This window comes from Drosophila teissieri, chromosome 3R (genome assembly GCF_016746235.2).
Source record: "Drosophila teissieri strain GT53w chromosome 3R, Prin_Dtei_1.1, whole genome shotgun sequence".
Taxonomy (NCBI): Eukaryota; Metazoa; Arthropoda; class Insecta; order Diptera; family Drosophilidae; genus Drosophila; species Drosophila teissieri.
In genome coordinates, this window is record NC_053032.1 from 11,209,931 (window position 1) to 11,227,079 (window position 17,149).

General features: G+C 43.4%; 1 protein-coding gene across 2 annotated transcripts; it reads right to left on the reverse strand.

The window, feature by feature from the left end:
- Window positions 1-678: 678 nt before the first annotated feature.
- Window positions 679-12,444, reverse strand: LOC122619853 (AF4/FMR2 family member lilli). Of its 2 annotated transcripts, XM_043797050.1 has the most exons (4): window positions 11,950-12,444; window positions 6,723-7,394; window positions 3,739-3,873; window positions 679-3,189 (listed from the first exon to the last, which is right to left on the reverse strand). In XM_043797050.1, exons 2-4 carry the CDS (start codon window positions 7,360-7,362, stop codon window positions 1,817-1,819), a joined length of 2,148 nt encoding a protein of 715 aa, XP_043652985.1. In that variant the 5' UTR covers window positions 7,363-7,394; window positions 11,950-12,444; the 3' UTR covers window positions 679-1,816. The 2 variants fall into 2 exon arrangements, with proteins under 2 accessions (XP_043652985.1, XP_043652984.1); XM_043797049.1 differs by having other exon boundaries at window positions 679-3,873.
- Between the last annotated feature and the right edge of the window lie 4,705 nt (window positions 12,445-17,149).

Sequence of the window (17,149 nt, forward strand, 5' to 3'; positions counted from 1 at the left end):
CCGAATTTAAAACATTCTCAAACCATTCGTATTTCGTACTTTCGTATTTCAGCTATCGTTGCTCTCTACACTTATGTATGTATACATCAACAAATATATTTGTCAAGTGGCACAAGAGTTTCATTTTTCGTGCTTTTCCACACTTTCTACTTCGATTCAAGTTCGTTAGGCTATCATTTTTGAGGCGCCAGACTCATTCAGAATAAGCCGAGCATTAAAATTTCGTTATCAAATTTCATTTATACTTATTTTATACATAGGTATACTGTGTGATTCATAGCCATACAAAAGTTCATAAAGCTATGGAAAATACATAGTTTTGGAATAAGGTTCGAATTAGGACTGCTGGGTTTTCTTGTACTTGTACTGCTGGGTATTCAATATTTCTATTGTCTAACTCCTACGAAGTTCTTTACGTTTTATGCGATCCTTATTGCCAAATACTACGAGCCGAAACCATCTACTTAACACAGCATGCACCATTCGTTTTTCGTTTTGAAAATCAATTCTGAACTGAAAAACACGAACACAACTAATAAATAATAACACAAATGAAATATGATTTTTAAAAAATTGTTATATATTTTGCAAGGTAAAGTAAACTAATAATATAAAAATTAATTAAACTTAAAATAAACCATTACAAACTAAGAAGAAATTGTTTTCTACAGTAGATTGAACATAAACGTATTCAAGATATATGTATAATGTATAATAACATCTCATTTCCATTTGCCATTTTGATTTCGAATCAATTAAGGAAGTACACTGGGGGCATTTTTCAATTTTAAGTTTCGTTTCCGTTTCCGTTTCCGTTTAACAAGTTTCTCGTTTCTAGCACACGAAAATTCCGATTTTCGATTAAAAGTAACTTTTGTTTTGAACTTACGCAATTTATAATGCTTAGAGGAAAAAATGATATGCTAAGATTTGTGTGTTCGTTTGTGTGTATTCTGTATGTTAAAACCTAAATCTAAACCTTTAAGATAATAAGTTAATAATTATAATAGATATATATGTATAATTATTTTAAAATGCAATAAATTAGTGTTTGTGTGTTTTGTTTGTGTTAGCATTTTTAAAAAATGAACATTAGCTAGGCAAAGGCGAAAGGATTATAATTTTTAAAATTATTACTGGTTACTTGCAGTTATGTAAAGAAATTAAAATTAATAATTATTACACATGAGATCACAGTATTAGAGACATAAGTTAAATATTTTCCCATTTCAATTACATCGAATATAGTTAGTAATCATCAATTTGCTTTAGTTAGGCTTTGTATGGTTAGTAACTCTGTTTTGCTTGCTCGATTTCTTAAATTCTTGATTTTTAGATTCCTTGTTTTCCTATCCTGACCAATCTTGGATGTGTGATATTATCTAGGCTAACTGTAGCATATTGTATCTTCTCTACTATTTAATGTCTTGCTTAGATTTTGCTGATAGCACAACCCCGTTTCTACGACTACAGTTCAGTATACACTAAGTGATTATTCAGCATCAGCGATTGACTCCTCTCGACGGATTGCCCCTGGCTGGACTCGTACTGGACCTCTTGAGCTCTACTTCTCCTGGACGCTGCTGTCCTTGTAGAAGAAGGGCTGGCTGGAGTCCTGGCCCACCCACACGTAGTTGAACTGCCTGGGACTGGTGAGCGGCGACAGGGTGCCGTAGTCGGATGTCAGCTCGAAGGGAAAGGCGCTCTCGTCGAGATCCAGGGCCAGGGCCAGACTAACTTTCTGCGTTGGAGCTCCAGTTGGAGTTGGATTTGGAGTCTTGGCCTTGGCATCGCTGGATGCCGAGTTCTCTAGTCTCTACATGCTCGCACTGGAGGTGACTATGGCCAGGTCGGCGGAGTGCAGCAGGTGATGCTGCTGGTACTGCTGATGCTGCTGCAGGCTCAGGTGATGCTGCTCCTGCTGCTGCTGCAGTTGCTGCTGCTGCTGCTGTTGCTGCTGTTGCTGCTGTTGTTGCTGCTGCTGCTGCTGTTGCTGCTGCTGTTCGCCGCGCACCTTCTCCTTCTTGATGCGCTGCTTCAAGTGCACCTTGGCGTGCCGCTTCTTCTCATCGGATCGCGCGAACTTCCTGCCGCAAATGTCGCAGCTGAAGGGCTTCTCGCCGGTGTGGGTGCGAATATGGGTGGTGAGGTGATCACTGCGACTGAAGCTGCGCATGCAGATGCGGCACTGGAAGGGCTTCTGGCCCGTATGGATGCGTATGTGGCGGGTGAGCTCGTCGGAGCGGGAGAACCTACGGTCGCAGTTTTCCACCGGACAGGCGTAGGGTCGCTCATGCACGGGCGTCTTGCTGGGGCGATTGGGATACTTGCGCGGCTTCACGGGCACCAGTTTCAAGGGCACAGTGCTCTGCTGATAGACCTGCGACAGGATCTCGTGTCCCTTGCTGGTGGATGGACTGTACTCGGCCAGTTGCACTGCTGCGGCTGCTGCAGCGGCGGCTGCGGCTGCCGCAGAACTGCCTCCGGATCCTCCGGAATAACCCGTGCCATTCGAACTGGGCTGCATGTCGGGATAGTTCTCCTGCTTGGGTATCAAAACGCCGAGAGCGGCATTGCTGGAACTGGCGGATGAAGTGGGTCCCGGCAGCACCAGAGTCTGCTGTTGTTGCTGCTGCTGCACCTGCTGCACTTGCTGCTGCTGCTGGGCATAGTCCGCTGGTGAGTCCAGCCATTGGTATTTCGGCTGCGATCGCACATACTGCTGCTGTTGCAACTGCTGCTCGTGGCTGCTGTGCAGGTCACCCAGGCCCGGAAATCCGGCGGAGGCTCCGGCGTAAGTTGGTGGCGGTTGTTTGAGCAACAGAGGTGTGCAGTCCATGGTCAAACCCAAGAGCTCGGCGTGCTGTGCCGCCGCTGCTGCTGCAGCTCGTCCGTCGTCGTAGGGCGAGGGTGCAGCTCCGGTCGCTTGCTGCTGCTGTTGTTGCTGCTGCTGCTGTTGCTGCTGCTGCATGGTGGCATAGTGAGCGGGCAGGCTGAACAGGGGCGGCTGGAACATGGTCTTGTCCGGACTGGGAAGACCCCAGCTGTTGCCCAAACTATTTGAGGGCGGGGACATCGGTCCGGCCAGGACGCCCAGTTGCGGGGAGGGAAGTTGCTGCTGCTGCTGTTGCTGGTGTTGCTGCTGGGCTGCTGCGGCTGCTGCGGCAGCTGCTGCGTTCATCGCGTTGCCTGTAGTGGTGAAAATGCCGCGATATGAGATTTTGCTAGCCTGCTGTTGTGATTGCTGGTGTTGAATGGCATGTTGCTGATAGTGTTGTTGGTGGTGTTGTTGCTGCTGCTGGTGTTGCAGTTGCTGTTGTTGGTGTAGCGGCTGTTGTTGGTGTTGCTGCTGTTGTTGTTGTTGCTGTTGTTGTTGGAGTTGTTGTAGCTGACTGTGATGGTGGTGGTGGTGATGATGATGATGGTGGTGATTTGGCAATTGTTGTTGTTGGTGTAATATTTGGTGTTGTTGGTATTGATGTTGCGGGGAGCTCATGTGTTGTTGTTGTTGCTGCTGCTGTTGGTGACTGTGGTGGCAATTGCTGTTGTTGCTGCTCGTGTTGTTGTGTTGCAGCTGTTGTTGTTGTTGCTGTTGTTGGTGTGATTGTGTTTGGTTGCCTGGCGAGCCAACGCACTCGGTGTTGCTGTTGTTGCTTTCGCTTGTTGTTGTTGTTGATGATGATGATGTTGTGGTGTTGTTGTTGTTGTGTTGTGGGTACATATTACAACTATTATTACTTGATTCTTCCTTGACAATGGCCAAAGCTGGCGGAGTGCTGCGCTCCTCTTTCAACGGACTGCAATGCGACAGCACGGGACTGGCCACAGATATCACCTGGGGTTCCAGAGACAGATCCTCGGATTCGATGGAGCCTGCAATGGAGGGACAAAGGATATTCGTGTTAGTTGTGTGGCTCTTCTTTGAGGGATATTTAATAAAATGCAATTACAAAAAGATACGATCATCATCCTAATAAATTGAAAGTGATAAGCCACCCATGCCGTGTTTCTTGTACCTAAGATCTGTTGTGCTTTTGCATAAAATTCTAAAGAATTCCAAGCCGCATTATGACAGAATGAATTCCTCTGGCTGATATTTGGGTTATATGAAAAAGTAAATCATTGCCCTGGAAGCCTTGATTGCTGGTGTTGCTTGAGTTGCTGCTGTTGCTGGTGTTGCTGGTGTTGCTGCTGCTGATGTTGCTGTTGCAACGATATCAATCACAGTTCGCCCGAACGGCTTTGGCATTGGCACTGGGCAACTGCAACTGCAACTGCAGCTGGGCGCGCTTTGATTTCGCGGAAATCGAACGACACGGGAGGTCGCATCATCGCTCATCGCTCATCGTGCCCAGAAGTCGAGAAAAGCAGAAGTGCAGAAGCTGCCGGCGGCAGAAGACAGTTGCCATTGGGGGCCAGGCAAAAGTGTCGGCGAGAAGACTAATTACGCGGCTACCAGGCCGGGAATATATCTTTTCCAGCTCTTCTCGGCTCCCCCTCTTTTTGTTTCTCTTTTTTTAGTGCTCACGATTGGCGTCATTAATGCCGCTTGGACTTGAGCTTTAGCCTGGATATTGATTGAGTTGCAATGCGCCTAATGTGCTGCGACATCAATCTGGTTTTCGGAGGGGCAGCAGCAATGCCTTGGGATTCACAGAAATTTTCGCGATAGCGTTTCTATTGTTCCATACAATATATTTGCAAGCCCCATTAATGCTGTCAGGGCAAATTATGTGCCCCCAAAGAAATAGAAGAAAAAGTTGACAACAAATTATGTTTAAATTTGTGACAGGCCCAAAAGGAGACGCATTCCAGGCTGGCCAATATGGAGCCTTGGTCGACCAACTCGTCCAAACCCAAACCCTCCAATCCGAGTGAGACATGGCCAGCAGTTTCGCCAGCTTGCCAAGTTTGGCGATTAAATGCCGCTCCATCATTGTCATGCAAATTGTTTTAATGGATTTTCATTTGAAAATTGCCCATGTCTATGATTTCTGCTGTTCTGCTTCTCTGCTGCTCTGCTGTTCTTTCTTTAGCGTTTTGGCCAAGAAGTCGCCACTGCGTGGGTTGTGGCCAGAATTTACGAGTGACATTTTTTTGGCTTCTGGCAAACTTTATAGCTAGAACATATTTTAGACACAAATGAATCTGATATATGCTTTTATGCATTTTCAATGGATCTACACGCCTCTGCGAGAGACGAGGCAAAATGTGTCATTCTTTAGGGCAGAAAAGAGAGCAATTAAACTCAATTGTTTTTGATAGCAGCAGCAAATCTAGTATACTTTATTTGCTTTGCCTTAATTCAATTAGAAATGCAGCTCCGTATGTCCGTAGATACTCGTATATACGTATCACAATCATGTATATATACAAGTCCGATATGGTACGCGTATCTTGGGGCAGCGTCTAGTGAGAAAATTGCGCTCGAAACATTGACACTGAACGGAAATGTTTAATACATGCGCCGCCGTTGTTGCCTTTTCTAGATTAATTAAGCGCTATTTTTGTTGTTGTATTTCTTATTTTTATTATGCAGTCTTAGAAATATGAGAACGCTGCGCCGCGATCATTGCAAAATTCAATTTTATTTGACATTAATGAAAAGTGAGCGCGAAAATAAAACAGAAAATTTTATGACATAAATTTTACGAAGTCTATACGGCGATATAGCCATTGGGATGTCAACATTTTTATTAATTTATATTTATGTGAGCAAAGAGCAAAAGTATATATGAAACTCTTGGCTGGAGGCCGCTTTAAATGCCTCATAACTTAATAATACGAAACGAATTTATTAATGCAAACGCACAGGCACACACAAAATCACAATATCACAAAGAAAAAAGAAATCCAAAATTGAAAAACAAGATCAACAAATCAGAAGACGTGCAAATAAAGAAATGCCTCAAAAATTGGTACTCCAACATTTTCGAATGTTTATTTTTGATTTTGAACTTGTTGTTGTGTGGCAGGGGGCAGGGGGGTAAGGGGGCACGCCAAGGGAGAAAAGGTTGCGGTAAGTCGTCCGGTGAAAGACAAAGCCGAGATACTTTGGAGTGGCGCAGAAGTAAGTCAAGATATGGGCCAACATAACGACAGTTTCTGCGCTCTCCGCTGAGGCTGATTTATGTTGAGACTTAGGACTGACAACGGATTAGTTGCAGACTCCATGCGGACTGCAACTGCGCCACTACTGCCACTGCAACATGTGGCAGCTGCAAGCTGCATCCATTAGCAGCAGATAAAGAAACCTCACGGCCCGACTTTTCCTCCCAGCCGATGGCGCAGCGGCCAGGCAAAACTCTATAAATGTTTTGAGGCTTTTGTGTCCACGATTTATAGGCCGTATTACAATATTGAACTATCTTGGCGAGGAATATACATACATGTACTTTCGCCTCGTTCTAAATTATCTCTACTCGAGGATCGTGGTATTTATCGGACTGCGTTAGTTCCTTTCTCAAGAGATATGTATGTATGGAATGCACACTAACTATGAATATTTGCCCTAGCGAACTGTCCAACTACTTCAACTTTCAATAAGTCCAAGATGATATAGAGATGTAAAAGTAAAGTCGAGCATTTTACTAAATGTTATATTATTATCGTAACACATAATTCTTTTAAGTTATCTTTTAATGCAAATACCAGTCCAAGTAAATAGTACATTTTAGTGGATGCACTTCATATTCACAATGTTCATTTAATGCTGTACTCACCAGTAATGGGCGGTGGCTCCACCACGGTGCTGGGGCCGAAGAACGAGGGAATATCGCTGGACGTGGTCACCGGCGTGTTGAGGTCGCCCGGCAGCGCCTCGATCAGCTGCTTGTGGGCCTCCACCTGCTCGACGGCCGACGAGGTGGGGCTGTGCTGGCCACTGGTGTTCAGCAGGCTGAGATGGGAGGCCGAGCTGCGTCCGCTGCTGGCGGTGGCGCTCGGCTGAACGGCCACGTTTCCCGGACTGCCGCCCTGGGTGGGCGTGGCCGTCTGGTTGCGGGCACGGAGCACCGAATTGTTGGCGGATGCGGCGGCGGCGGCTGCAGCTGCGGCGGCTGCCGAGGCGGTGGTGTAGTGGAGCAGCGAGGACGACGTGGACGACGAGGATGCGGTCGAGGAGGAGTTCAGGGAGTGGCTGCTGGTGCTGGCGCTGGTGCCGCCGTGATGACTGCCCCCGAATTGGGCGGGACTCAGGTAGGTGGCCGTCGACGGACTGCCGCTGCTCTGGGCCGCCGTGCTCGTCTTGAACAGACAGGTGTCGAAGCTCAGCACATTGAAGTGGGCGGCCGCGGCCGTCTCGGTGAGCAGGAATGCGTGATGCGTTGGCGCCACCAGGGTTTCAAGCCCTTCCATGATCATGGCCGCTGATGGAGTTCCAGGGGCTACGCCGCCTGCAAAGAAAGGAACCATTACGAATTAATAAATTGGTTAGAGATTTTGCTAAATAAATTATAGTCCAAAAGTAGGCTTGCGCAAAGTAAGGAAAGAAGGATTTTATCTATTACAATTAGTAACATCTAAAGATTTCTTTTAACATATTCCAGATATTTATTTGAAAAGTATCCGAACTTCTCAATAGTTTCCCAAAAAGCAAAGCGGTAATGAAAAGATAGAATGCCACAGAATTACCATCTGCTTGTAACCGCCAACTAATTTATCAGAGCTGATATATTTTTATTAAATCTAAGACGAAATGTCGAGAGCAATCAAAACTGGTAACCGCAGACGGACTCATGCAAAATCATAATTGCGAATGCCGCGCACTTCGGCGTTCAATTGATTTGCCACGACAGCTGTTCGATTGCATAACCAGTCGGTGAATGAGTGAGTACTTGGGGTCATCAAGTGGTGAAATTACTTAACAATTTAATTTGCCATCGAGTTGTCGTCTTTTGGGATCTGTCGCAGACTTTCGCCTCCTGCGCCCACGATGGCGATCGCAGGCAATTAAATTAAGATCGATTAAGCACTTAGCAGCTCGCAGATCGCGGCTCTAAGCCCTGAGAAGTAGAACAGGCGTCTTTCCCATGGCTCGTCATCTTCATCATCATCATCAACATCAACATCGTCATCCTCATCACCCCACAGGTTTGAGATCGGACCTCGATTCCGGGATGTGGGTCATTCGGTGACCTTACGCAATCCACTGCCGCGAACTTATGCAAGACTCTCAATTAGAGATGCGGCTGGCCAATTTTTCTAAACAAATGCCTCATAAACTTGGCTTATTATTTATTTTGTAGTTATCTATGTCCACGTCTATGGCTATGAGTGTTTATCACAGATAAACTAACCGAATTTGCGATTGCCATCTGCAACGAGTTTTCGGCACTAGGTCTGGGTCTTCCCCCGCCATTCGATGTGGCGTCATCCGAGGCTCTCGAGTGTTGTTTTATTTTATTATTATTATTTTTAGTTTTTTCCATTTTTTGTGGTGTTTTTTCTCCGTGGCAAAGGCTTGACCGCGTTGATTTGCATTACAAGTGCACTTGTGTTGACAGGCAGCTATGCGCCAAAATAACTACCGTGCCACGGCGTATCTGTCGGATGTACGAAGCGGCAACATCGGCGGAAGAGAGCGTCCCGCTTTTGGCACTTTTGCTTTTTTCTCCTTTATTTACATTTGATTTCACGCATAATTTCCATGGCAAAGTGCACTCGAGACGGGCAGCGAGTGAAATTACATTCAAAAACGTCGGGGCACAGATATGCCGACTCAGATACAGATACATTTACAGATGCAGATACATTTACACAGCATGTAGTAGATACACATTTGTGTTGGCCGAGCCCGCGCGTGCTGTGCTTTGTGCCTTTTGTGTTTTGTTCATTCATAAAATTATGCGCCCGAGTCAATAATTTTTACAGTCGATCAAAGATTTGTATCTGCTTTTTTTCTCTTCGCTGGCTTGCCACATGAATCATCCGCGGGCGGCCGAAATAAAATCCAATACCTCGATCTCGAACCTTTCAAAGTCTGAAAAACTGGTTGGAGTAGAGCATCGAATCGAACCCAACTGCCACCTCTTTGGACTTCTTGGCCCGGTCTTTGTCTTCCCCTGTGGTTCTTAATAACTTGGCTAACAATTGACACTCCCTTAAATGAAAAAAAATAAAGAAAAACCAACAACGGCAGGCGATGCTGTTGCTTATCTACAGTGGCAACTGCCTAAGAAGATAACTATTGGGTATGAAATGAATGAAACCGTACAGGAATCATGACTGGCTACTAGCGTAATCGCTCTACAGATCTGGAACGGCTCCCATTTACCATTTAGAGTTTTTCCGTCTCAACGTTCATCATAGGCAAGTGCCACTGTTTCGAACCGCTGTCTGCGTTTATGTATATTGTAAATCTTGTCTCCGGCCCGGATCCCCTGACTTCTTTCACTCTGCATATTTTTGCATAGCATTTTTCCTGATTTTGTTTTTAGTGTAGTAGGACAGACAACACAACACACGTCAAGATCTCTTTGCCATGAATGAATATTGGCAGTGGCTGTGCGCCAGAGTGAGATGGATATCCGAAAGATACATTTAACGGCTCGATGAGGAAGAAAAAAAAGCGCCGAGCATGAAAAAATTGTTATGTTGATATTATTTTAATTAAGTTTTGCCAAACCGGTTGCAGCTGTCGCTATAACTCTAGCCATTTCCATAGTTCCACTTGGAGTTCTATACGCTCTTTTTCCTTTTTATTATTACTTCGCCCCGGTCGAGAGTGTTAACAATCGGATAGATGGGTGCCAATTTGTTTGCTTTGGCAATTGATGGGGATGGGGGATGGGGGATGGGCCACGGCTGACCCCCAGGTCTCAGGTTATTTTTCGATTTTTAACCATTTGTTTTCATTGGCAGCATTGAAGACCTCATTGAGGATTAGATTTTGAGACGCACTAAGCGACCTTTGGCTACTTAACGGCTCCAAAAATAAACTACAAGTTTGTTGTCTTGGGGGAGCTTGTGCAATACTATCCGGTACTCAAATATCGACAGATTTGCATTTGCAGCCTTGGTACAGCGCGAAGCAAAAAAAAATATCTCAATTAATAATAACAATAATAATACGAGTTTTTGCTTTGTTTTCTTTTGTTATTAATATGAAAAGAAATTGGAGAAACGTTTAAAGGAGAAGGGATGGCGATCATTAGTCAAATGTGTGTGTGTGTGTGTGTGTTGGAGGGTAAAAGTATCTTGCAGATACATAGATAGAAAACATGCAAGTTGCATGCGACACGGAGCCAAAACGAAACGATGATGGAATGGCCGGGCGGCAACAAAGTCCATCATTCACACAGCGGGAGCAGGAACCCCATCTCCCATCTCCCATCCCCCAATCCCCCATTCCCCTGTGCCCCAAGCTCCCTTCACCAGGAGTGTCCAACAAGTTAACATGGACAACATGAAAATGTATCTTTTGCCGCCGTCTTTTGCATGCGTAACACTTTGTCACACTTTTCATGCCAACAGCTCTGGTTGCCTGTTTTCCCTCCTCATGAGAACAATTAATGAAAATAAACAGCCGCGGGCCAGACTACAACAACAACAACCACAACCATCGCCACAACTCTACACCACACCGAATATGTATATTTTTATAAAGATTGCCTTTTCGCCTCTTTGTTTGAAATCATTTTAGTGGGCACTTAAATGAAAATTTTCCTGTTTGACTTGGCAGCCAAAACGCACGAAAAAAAATATACGCACTACCGACGGCAACTTCAGGCGTTTCGGTCACTTAAAGTTGAGAAAAATCCAAAGGAGCTGCGGGTGCTTTGGTGTCAAAGTGCCATTTGGCAACTGCGGCAAGTGTTAAATGAACTCTACGATGACCCGTTCGCAGGCGTCGGCACCTTTGGTTTTGATCTCATAATTAATTGCCCAAATACGAAAATTCGACGAAAAGTGATGGAAAAGCTTTGGGATTGATCGATGATCCATGGCTTGGTTATGGGAGGTTGCATGTAAATCATTTTGCTAATTGTTTTTCCATTTCGAACGCGGTCTGGCATTATAAAACCGCAACTAGGAAGTGCATTAGCGGGAAAGCTTTTGGCCGTTTTGGGGGCGTTACGGATCTGAGGCTAGGTACATTAATGTGTGGAATGCAGACGGACCAAAAACATTTGCCATCAAATTGTAAACAAGTGAGCTGAGCAGATTGCTCTTTTAATTGAGCGCTAAGTGTATGACAATAATTTAATTACGAAATCTGCAAATGGCTAGTGCAGATTGCACTTGTGCTTGGCCACATAAATTCGGGAATACATAGTTGCGGTCGTAAATTTTGACGCTTGGCTGTGTCTCTACTCCCAGGTGCTTTCTAAATAACGTGCAGAAATTTTTATTATGCGTTAAATGAATTTTTATATCTTTCATCTGAATCTGAGAAAATAAAATAGTCCGGCTGCCGATGATACGAAAGGTATACTGACAGGATTTTATTTGCAACAACTGCTGAAACTATCAAATTTATTCAACGCCTCACAATATTCAATTTGGAAACACACTGGACTTCTTGACTTTTTATTTTGTATTATTGTACCAACTCTGTAGTATCACAAAAACACAAACTTTCTGATCTATTAAAATTTTCTGTGTTCAATAACGTTTCTCATAGATTTATTTGCCACACTAAATTAGAAAAAATTGAAATTATTTCTAAAACAGCTTTACTTTAAATCATATGCCAATCGGAAGTCTCAAAAATGTTTCTTCGTCCAAAATTTAATTTCCAATCGACAAGGCGCCACACATAAATCAACAATTAAATTTATGCTTCTTAGCGTTCTTATAAATTTAATTTGCTGACCAATAATTCAACCAAAAGCACAGCGAACATTTTTCATTTAACTTAAAGAGTGAATAACATTTGTGAACATATATTTCATGGCGAGCCTAAGTCACTAAAATTTCTTATGCCAGCACTTTTCGACAAACACCCACCTGGATCGCAATGGCACTTGCAGAAGAATTCAAAGGGTTTTTCCTTTGGCTTTTTGTTGCCTTTTCGGCTTTTCGTCGCTCTTAGACGGTCTGCAAAATTTTCACAGTCAGTTTCACGAAAGTTTCGTTCTCGGTCTCACTGCGAGGCAAAAATCAATAAAGCACTGCTCGTGTAATCATCTTATACGGCGGTGGGCTTTCATTCATGCCGTCGCCAAATGCCGCAATATCCTTTCACTTTTACTTCAGTTTAAGTTTGATAAGCAAGAAATGGCTTCTATGCTTTATCTGATTTATTTGGGGTGAAAACTCAATATCTTGCTTTTGGTCACTAATTTATTTATTTCACTTCACAAACGATGCTTTTTCCCGGGACTTTCCAATTGGTATTCCGCGTTGAACATATATCTATATATTGTTTGCTTCTGAATTGGCTTTCTTGATTTCTTGCTAGCTTGCTGGCTGCTTTTTGGATTATTCTATTTCAACCGTCGCGTTTGCTTGTCCGAACACAACTGAGGCACGAGATGCGCCCTCTTTCGGTTTTTATGAATGAAACTCAACATCGCTGTTCGCTCACACACACTGCTTTGAGTGCGGTCCCTGTTCGGGCGCTACCGCAATGCCCCTGCTCGGGCGGCACGCGCCCCAGAGTCGAACTCGAAAACGCCGCTCTCTGTGGCGGGGAAATCTCGCTGCTCATCGACGTCATATGTCTCGAAAGTATTATATACGTATGTGTGTGAGTTTAGTATAGCCGGCCGGTTTGGCGGCCCGAAGTTGATCCAATCGTAGGTCTGGTTGCCTCCCTACACTGCAGCCATTTTCATCGCGCACGCGCACTCCAGCCAATCAACAGTTTGCCAGGCCTTTCCGCCGTGGTGAGTTTCGTTGCGCTCCCTCTCTCTTCGGGGGCCACACTTTTTCGAGTTCGATTTCGATTCTCTCCGGTCTCGCTTGAGGTAAAAATAATACAACAGGTACCCCCATACCATGCCCATATTGTATAAGTATCTCTGGGTATCCATCGCATCGATTCGTGCGCTTGTGTGTGACTTTTAGCGGCTGGCAAATGTTATGATTTCCCGAAATACGTCATCAGTGTGCGCGAAAATTGCGGCCCATTAGGCATAGCAATTTTCGCATCGACGTAAACAACTGAGATCCATCCGAAATGGTTTGCATGAGCCGGCCGCCCAAAATGTACCAATTTCTAAACAAATGATTCACTTGACCATTTATGGACAGTATTCGGGTCTATGTCTGGCATTATGGCATATTCGGGATACTTTTCACGGTAGCCAGCAAAGGTCAGGGTGGAAATTGTTTGGAAAATAGTTGAGCAAGTGTTTTGGCAAGTATCTGTCTGAAGCACTTCACTTGAGGTGTCTATGAAAAGGTGATTTGTTTGGGCAATTGCTGGGTAATTGGGGCACTTTTATTAACTCTAACAAGTCAGTTCGGACAATGAAGTTCTCCAAAAGCTTTTTGAGAATACAAAAGGTCAGGAAGAAACATTCCTATGAGTCCTCCACTAATTTGGAAGTTACTTAATGAAATGCGGTGAAATTATACGCGTCAGTGGAATCGTTTGAGTCTGGTATAACCATAGGTTCTGGTGACTGATTTCCGTGAGAACATTATAAGATGGAAGACTTTTTAAGTTGATTGATTTATTTGACTGGTGGGAAATACTTTTCTGCTTGACTGAAATTTTAAAATCTTAAGAAATATACCACATTTTTTTTTGTATATGTATATTGCAAAGATATTTTTAAGATATAATAACTCGGATATTTAGCTAATTTTCTCTCTTGTTTTTGATTTTTTTTTTTAAATTTATTGAACTAAAATCCGGGACATCTTTACTCTAGCTTCATTTAAAATTTCGTAACATTGTAAAATCCGTGTTGCTCTGCTCTGTGTCTTTCTGTATTCTGAAATTGACAGCATTTGGAATTTTGGTTCATATGTTTATCATTCGTTCACATTGTAAACGAAACAACAGTTTTCATGTGCTAAGGACAAGGTTGCACGTCAGATGTGCAATGTGCAGAGGCAATAATTCCGCAAATGTTTTTACTGCGAAACATAAACAAAACTGCAGTTGGAAATAGTGAGAAAATAAAATACAGGCGACGCTGAAAAGGAATTTCGATCAAGATATTCACAGTTTATGCCAATGGGTGGGTTAACGAAAATGATTTGGGTTAATTAAGAAAACCTCAACATAACCGAGAAACTTTTTTGTGTGTTGATTGGAGCACACGCCATGACCTAAAAATAAACACCTGAATATATGTTTTCTTTTTGTTTTTTGCCGGCAAAAAGTTGAGCAGCACACAACAACTGAGTACGTCAGATATCTGGCGGATTCACAGGGGAACAGATACAGATACATTTATATGCGCCCCCACCCAAAAATAGAACTTTGCCTCATTTGTGAAAGTTTTTTGCCAAACAAAATAAATACAAATCGCATCGCATCGCTCCCGATTATTTTTAACCTTCACATAATGCTGACCGATCAGGGAAATCTAGGGGGAATATTGTTAAGAAGAGCGAAGGAAATGGCCACGTAGAATTCGTTGGCCACCTGTAGGCCAACGTACGCCACTAAAAACTTGCGCTTTGTATGTGTGTGATTTGCATCAAGTCGGTAGCGAGGAAAATGAAAACTCATTGCGCTATATTTAGCTAAATCTATTCAGAAATTTTCTATAATTTTTCACCGTACATTTTCTAGTGACGATGATTTTGGGGCTCTGTTGTTGTTTTGTATTATTATTCCTAAGGTGGTGCTAGGGTGCCCAGCCCCTGACAAAACACCCACGAAAATAGTTTGCACAATCTAAAAATACACTTTTGTGGCCATTGTAAATTATTCGCTGCCCGCTGACTGACTGACTGCTGCCTGCTGCCTGCCTGTCTGATTGCCGTTCATCCAAAGATGGACATGGTTGGCTGCCATTCGGATTCCATTTGGATGGGGGGCGTTCTTCTGACTTAAGCTCAGCTGAGCTCCCAGGTGATGACTGGTAGCCCCAGCACTGCACCTCTTCCCCAATTTGGAGGCAGTAACTCTCAGCCAGCGCACCCAGGACAGGTCGGGTCTCCAATAAACGTGCCCCAGCACAGACGACAGAGACGCATAATTTGGCACACATTCATTGTTGGATTTTTTGTGGTTTTAACAATCTAATTAGCGATCAAAGTCGAGGTGGGCCAATATACACTTAAAGTAACACATCTAATAAAATGTTTGGCTTATGCTTAGTGGCAAAAGTTTATGTTAATGGTTGGATGCTAGTGCGACCAATCAAAAGTAGCAGGTATATGGGTTTCGCCTAGCAGAATATCTGTAAAATAATTAATCAAAGTGATTTCGAGGAGTAAATAACAATGTTTTCTTTTTATATATTTTTGATCATTGTTCCAGAACTTTATCCTTAGAAACCAGCCCCTTGAAAATCGCCGTGATCAGCTAATTTATTCACCCTTTTTTGCGTGCTTAGTTCGATTCATGGTGCCCTGCCTATCTGAAAATCCAACGTCGCATTGATATCTATATCTGTCTATATGCCAATTTCACAGATGTGTGGGTTTCCTCAGCCGTGTTATCTCATTGAGAACGTTGCTGAACGTGCGTGGGTCAATTGGGGAGACGACGGCTGATGAGGCAGAGGCGTTAGATAGTCGCAAGTCGCAACTCTCGAGTCGCAAGCCAGATGACACATGGCACGCGCCCAGCGTAGACACAGACACGGACACAAACACAGATACAGGTACAGATACACGACAGATGCAGATACAAATACAAAAGGCACAAGCTGACAAATAAACAAACCAACAAACAAACATTGCCATCAATGCCAAAGCTGAGCTTGTGTCTGTTTGTCTGTCTGCCTGTCTTTTTAGCCAAGGTCCGCGTTTTGCCGTAAATGGTGAAAAGTTTTGTTAGGGCAACTTTTGAGTTACAGCTCTCGCCACGCGTAGGTTGTAATTAAAAGCGTATTGACTGGCAGTGCAACTCGTTTGCTGCCATCCCGCTTCCACTCCAATATATAGACATAAGTGTATCTATGAGATACACTTGAGTTGTGGCTGTGTGGCTTTCTATTCACTTGTTATTGGTTGGCAAGTCTTTGGATTGCCCTCCGTACTGAAATTGTTTTCTTTTTTTGCCCTATCCGAACTGCCAATGGGGTCTTTGTAGGGTTTTCACTCCGCTTGAAAACAAATGCACTTATTTTCTGCTGCTGCTGCTGCTGCTGCTGCTGCGCATTACGCAAGCCAACTTCATTTTGGTTTCGGCCAAATAGGTGAGAGCCATAAACCAATCGACAAGTGGGCGTCGTCATCGGCTTGGATTTGAGGTGTGAATAAATTTATATACCTGTGTCGCATATATACACTTTACATATAATTATTACGAAGTAACCGTTTTGATAGTGCTTAAGTTGCCCAACTTGTTAATTGTCAGGACATAAAATATAAATCGAGGCAGAGAGAAAAGTTGAATATTTTTCACCGTCTGTCCGTATAATTTTCGTTGTAAAATTCATAAATAAAATGTGGATTTTTTCGTTTATATTTTATTTCAGTTAATTTATGGGCATCATAATATGCTTTATGATCTTGGCATGTTGCCGTAAATTGCTGCAGTCAACAGCAAAAGGGGGGGAATATTGTTGTTCAGAGACACAAATTAGAAATTTAAACATTTTGAGACCCTCAAAAAATATTCCATTGGCTGAAATAGAGCGGCGGAGACATGGAGTGGGCGGGGAACTCGGCGGGACACGGAGAATCAGAGAAACTGAGAGACACCTCCAGCGCCATTTTCCCCCCTGTGTTGAGAGATCGGCGAAAAATGAGGTGAGAATTAAATTTGATTTTCGGTTTTTATTAGTTGTCAGTATTCCAAAACAAGTGCATAAAACGTTGGAAATTAGTAAGATAATTAGTGGCATTAAAAATACTGCAGTGGGTTCCTTGGAAAATCCTGATCTTGATTAGATGGTGACAGTTTATGGCCCGTAAATCTGGCAAGCTTAGGTTGAATTCATGGAGGCTCTACATTTGATTTTTATTTAACAAACTATCTACGTTTAAGTGTTTGAATAAATTAAATAAATAATTGCGGTTGAAAGTTATATAGTGCTTGACTTGTTTGGAAGTCAGCACAAGCTTCCAACTG

What these genes read in the sequence shown, in the direction of transcription:
- LOC122619853 (XM_043797049.1), bottom strand. Translation starts at nt 7,362, where the DNA reads ATGATCATGGAAGGGCTTGAAACCCTGGTGGCGCCAACGCATCACGCA. An exon ending in GGAGCCACCGCCCATTACTG is followed by an intron (nt 3,874 to 6,722) that starts GTGAGTACAGCA and finishes CCTCCATTGCAG; the next exon opens with GCTCCATCGAATCCGAGGAT.